Here is a 1,784-nt window from a genome sequence, read left to right on the forward strand (position 1 = left end):
GTGAGTTAGAACCAAACAGGAAGCAGCTCCTCTCTCAGAACTCTGCTGAAGCTGAGAACCAAGTTCAGGAAGGAAGCAGGACTGGAGATCGGCCCTTAGTGAAGAAAAAAACTAAACCATTTCTGTGTTTGACCTGTGGGAAATGTTTTCCATACAAAAGTGGTTTAACTGCTCATATGAGAACTCACACAGGTGAGAAGCCCTTCACCTGTCAGACCTGTGGGAAAAGTTTTATTCATAAACACAGTTTAAAATCCCACATGAACTGTCACACAGGTGAGAAGCCCTTCTCCTGTCAGACATGTGGAAAAAAATTTAACCATAAAAGCAGTTTAGTCTGTCACATGAGAACTCACACAGGTGAGAAGCCCTTCTCATGTCAGACCTGTGGGAAACGTTTTAATCATAAAAACAGTTTAAAATACCACATGAAATGTCACACAGGTGAGAATGTGTGATTTTAAGATTCTTCGTAGTTTGAGTCTGTAGTTCATCATATAAACATTCAAACTGTTGCTGTCTGCTGATTAAAGTAACATTTATATAAATAAAAATCAGTTTACTGAGACTTTTATTACTGTAATGTGTTTAAGACTGTGGCCTTGTGGGTAATATAGTTGCAGCTTTTTATGAAATCAGAATCAGCTTTATTGGCCAAGTATGTTGATACACAAAAGGAATTTGTTTCCRGCTGTTTGTTTATTTCTAAATGCACCAGATGTTTTTGTTGTCTGGATGATTTTATGTTCACTGATTAAAAATCTAAATAAAAAACAGTTTTCTGGAAAGTTACATTCTTGTCTTTTTTCCTCAAGTTGTAGGAAGTTAGCATCTTGTTTACTTTCTGTCCATTTCTCACTGCTGCACTGCAGACTTTATGTAATCAAAGATTGTGAATACTGTTGAATTAAAAATACTTTTTTGTCATTGTCAAAGCACAACAAAATTATAATGACCAATTTAATGATATATATAACAAATGGAGGTCTATTTATTTTAATAAAAGTATAAATGTGAATTTATCTAAAAAAATTCAAACAGTTAAACAGAATTTTTAGTATAATAGCACTCTGACGTGGCTCGATGAAATTATAAAAATGTTCACATTGTGAGGTATGAACTTTATATGAACAGAAGCAAAAAAAATGTTGGAGTTTCTCGATTAAATAAAATGTCAAGAATTGTTGATAATATGTAAATAATTACAATGAAAATAATAAGCATTCTAAAAACATAAGTTGTGTACAGCGGGTAAAATATGTATTGAAAACGTCACCATTTTTCNACTCGGTAAAGCATGAACAGGTTTACTCAAGGATCTGAGGCTTGCCTTCATGCATTTTAATGTGGGAATGTGCTAAGGTGTCTTTTCATTTTTTTTCATCCCTACCCTCATCTCCTTCTCTGCTCGCTTTCCATTTACTATTATGTTCAAATGCTGACATGTGAGTCACTGTGAGCAGGTCAACCACTGCTTTTTCTCTCTGTTTGTACTAACACTTGTTTTTGCTCAACTTAATCCTTTAGCATAATACAAGTTATTTTCATTAGATTAACACATTTATCATGCTCCATTTTTGCTATTTACTTTTCTAAGAAGACATTTAGGCACAAAAAAAAATGTTATTCTAGCTTTTGAAAGTAAGAAGGTCCAAAATAAGTTATATTTTTGTTATCTTGTTCATTTCTCATTGCAGTAATTTTTGAATGGAACCATGCAGTCCTGTTTTAAAGGGGCAATATCATGTAAAATCAACTCTTTTGAGTTTTATATCATGTTATAA

The 1,784-nt window shown here is 33.1% G+C and overlaps 1 protein-coding gene across 1 annotated transcript in view; it reads left to right on the top strand.

The window, feature by feature from the left end:
• LOC106534325 (zinc finger protein 782) overlaps positions 1–756 on the top strand; it is an 11,657-nt gene extending 10,901 nt beyond the window's left edge. Inside the window, exon 3 of the mRNA XM_014030925.1 lies at positions 88–756. Coding sequence (XP_013886379.1) covers positions 88–458 — 371 coding nt within the window. The 3' untranslated portion in view covers positions 459–756. The remainder of the gene's footprint in view (positions 1–87) is intronic.
• The last annotated feature ends 1,028 nt before the right edge of the window (positions 757–1,784 follow it).

This window comes from Austrofundulus limnaeus, unplaced genomic scaffold, assembly GCF_001266775.1.
Source record: "Austrofundulus limnaeus strain Quisiro unplaced genomic scaffold, Austrofundulus_limnaeus-1.0 Scaffold1143, whole genome shotgun sequence".
Classification (NCBI taxonomy): Eukaryota; Metazoa; Chordata; class Actinopteri; order Cyprinodontiformes; family Rivulidae; genus Austrofundulus; species Austrofundulus limnaeus.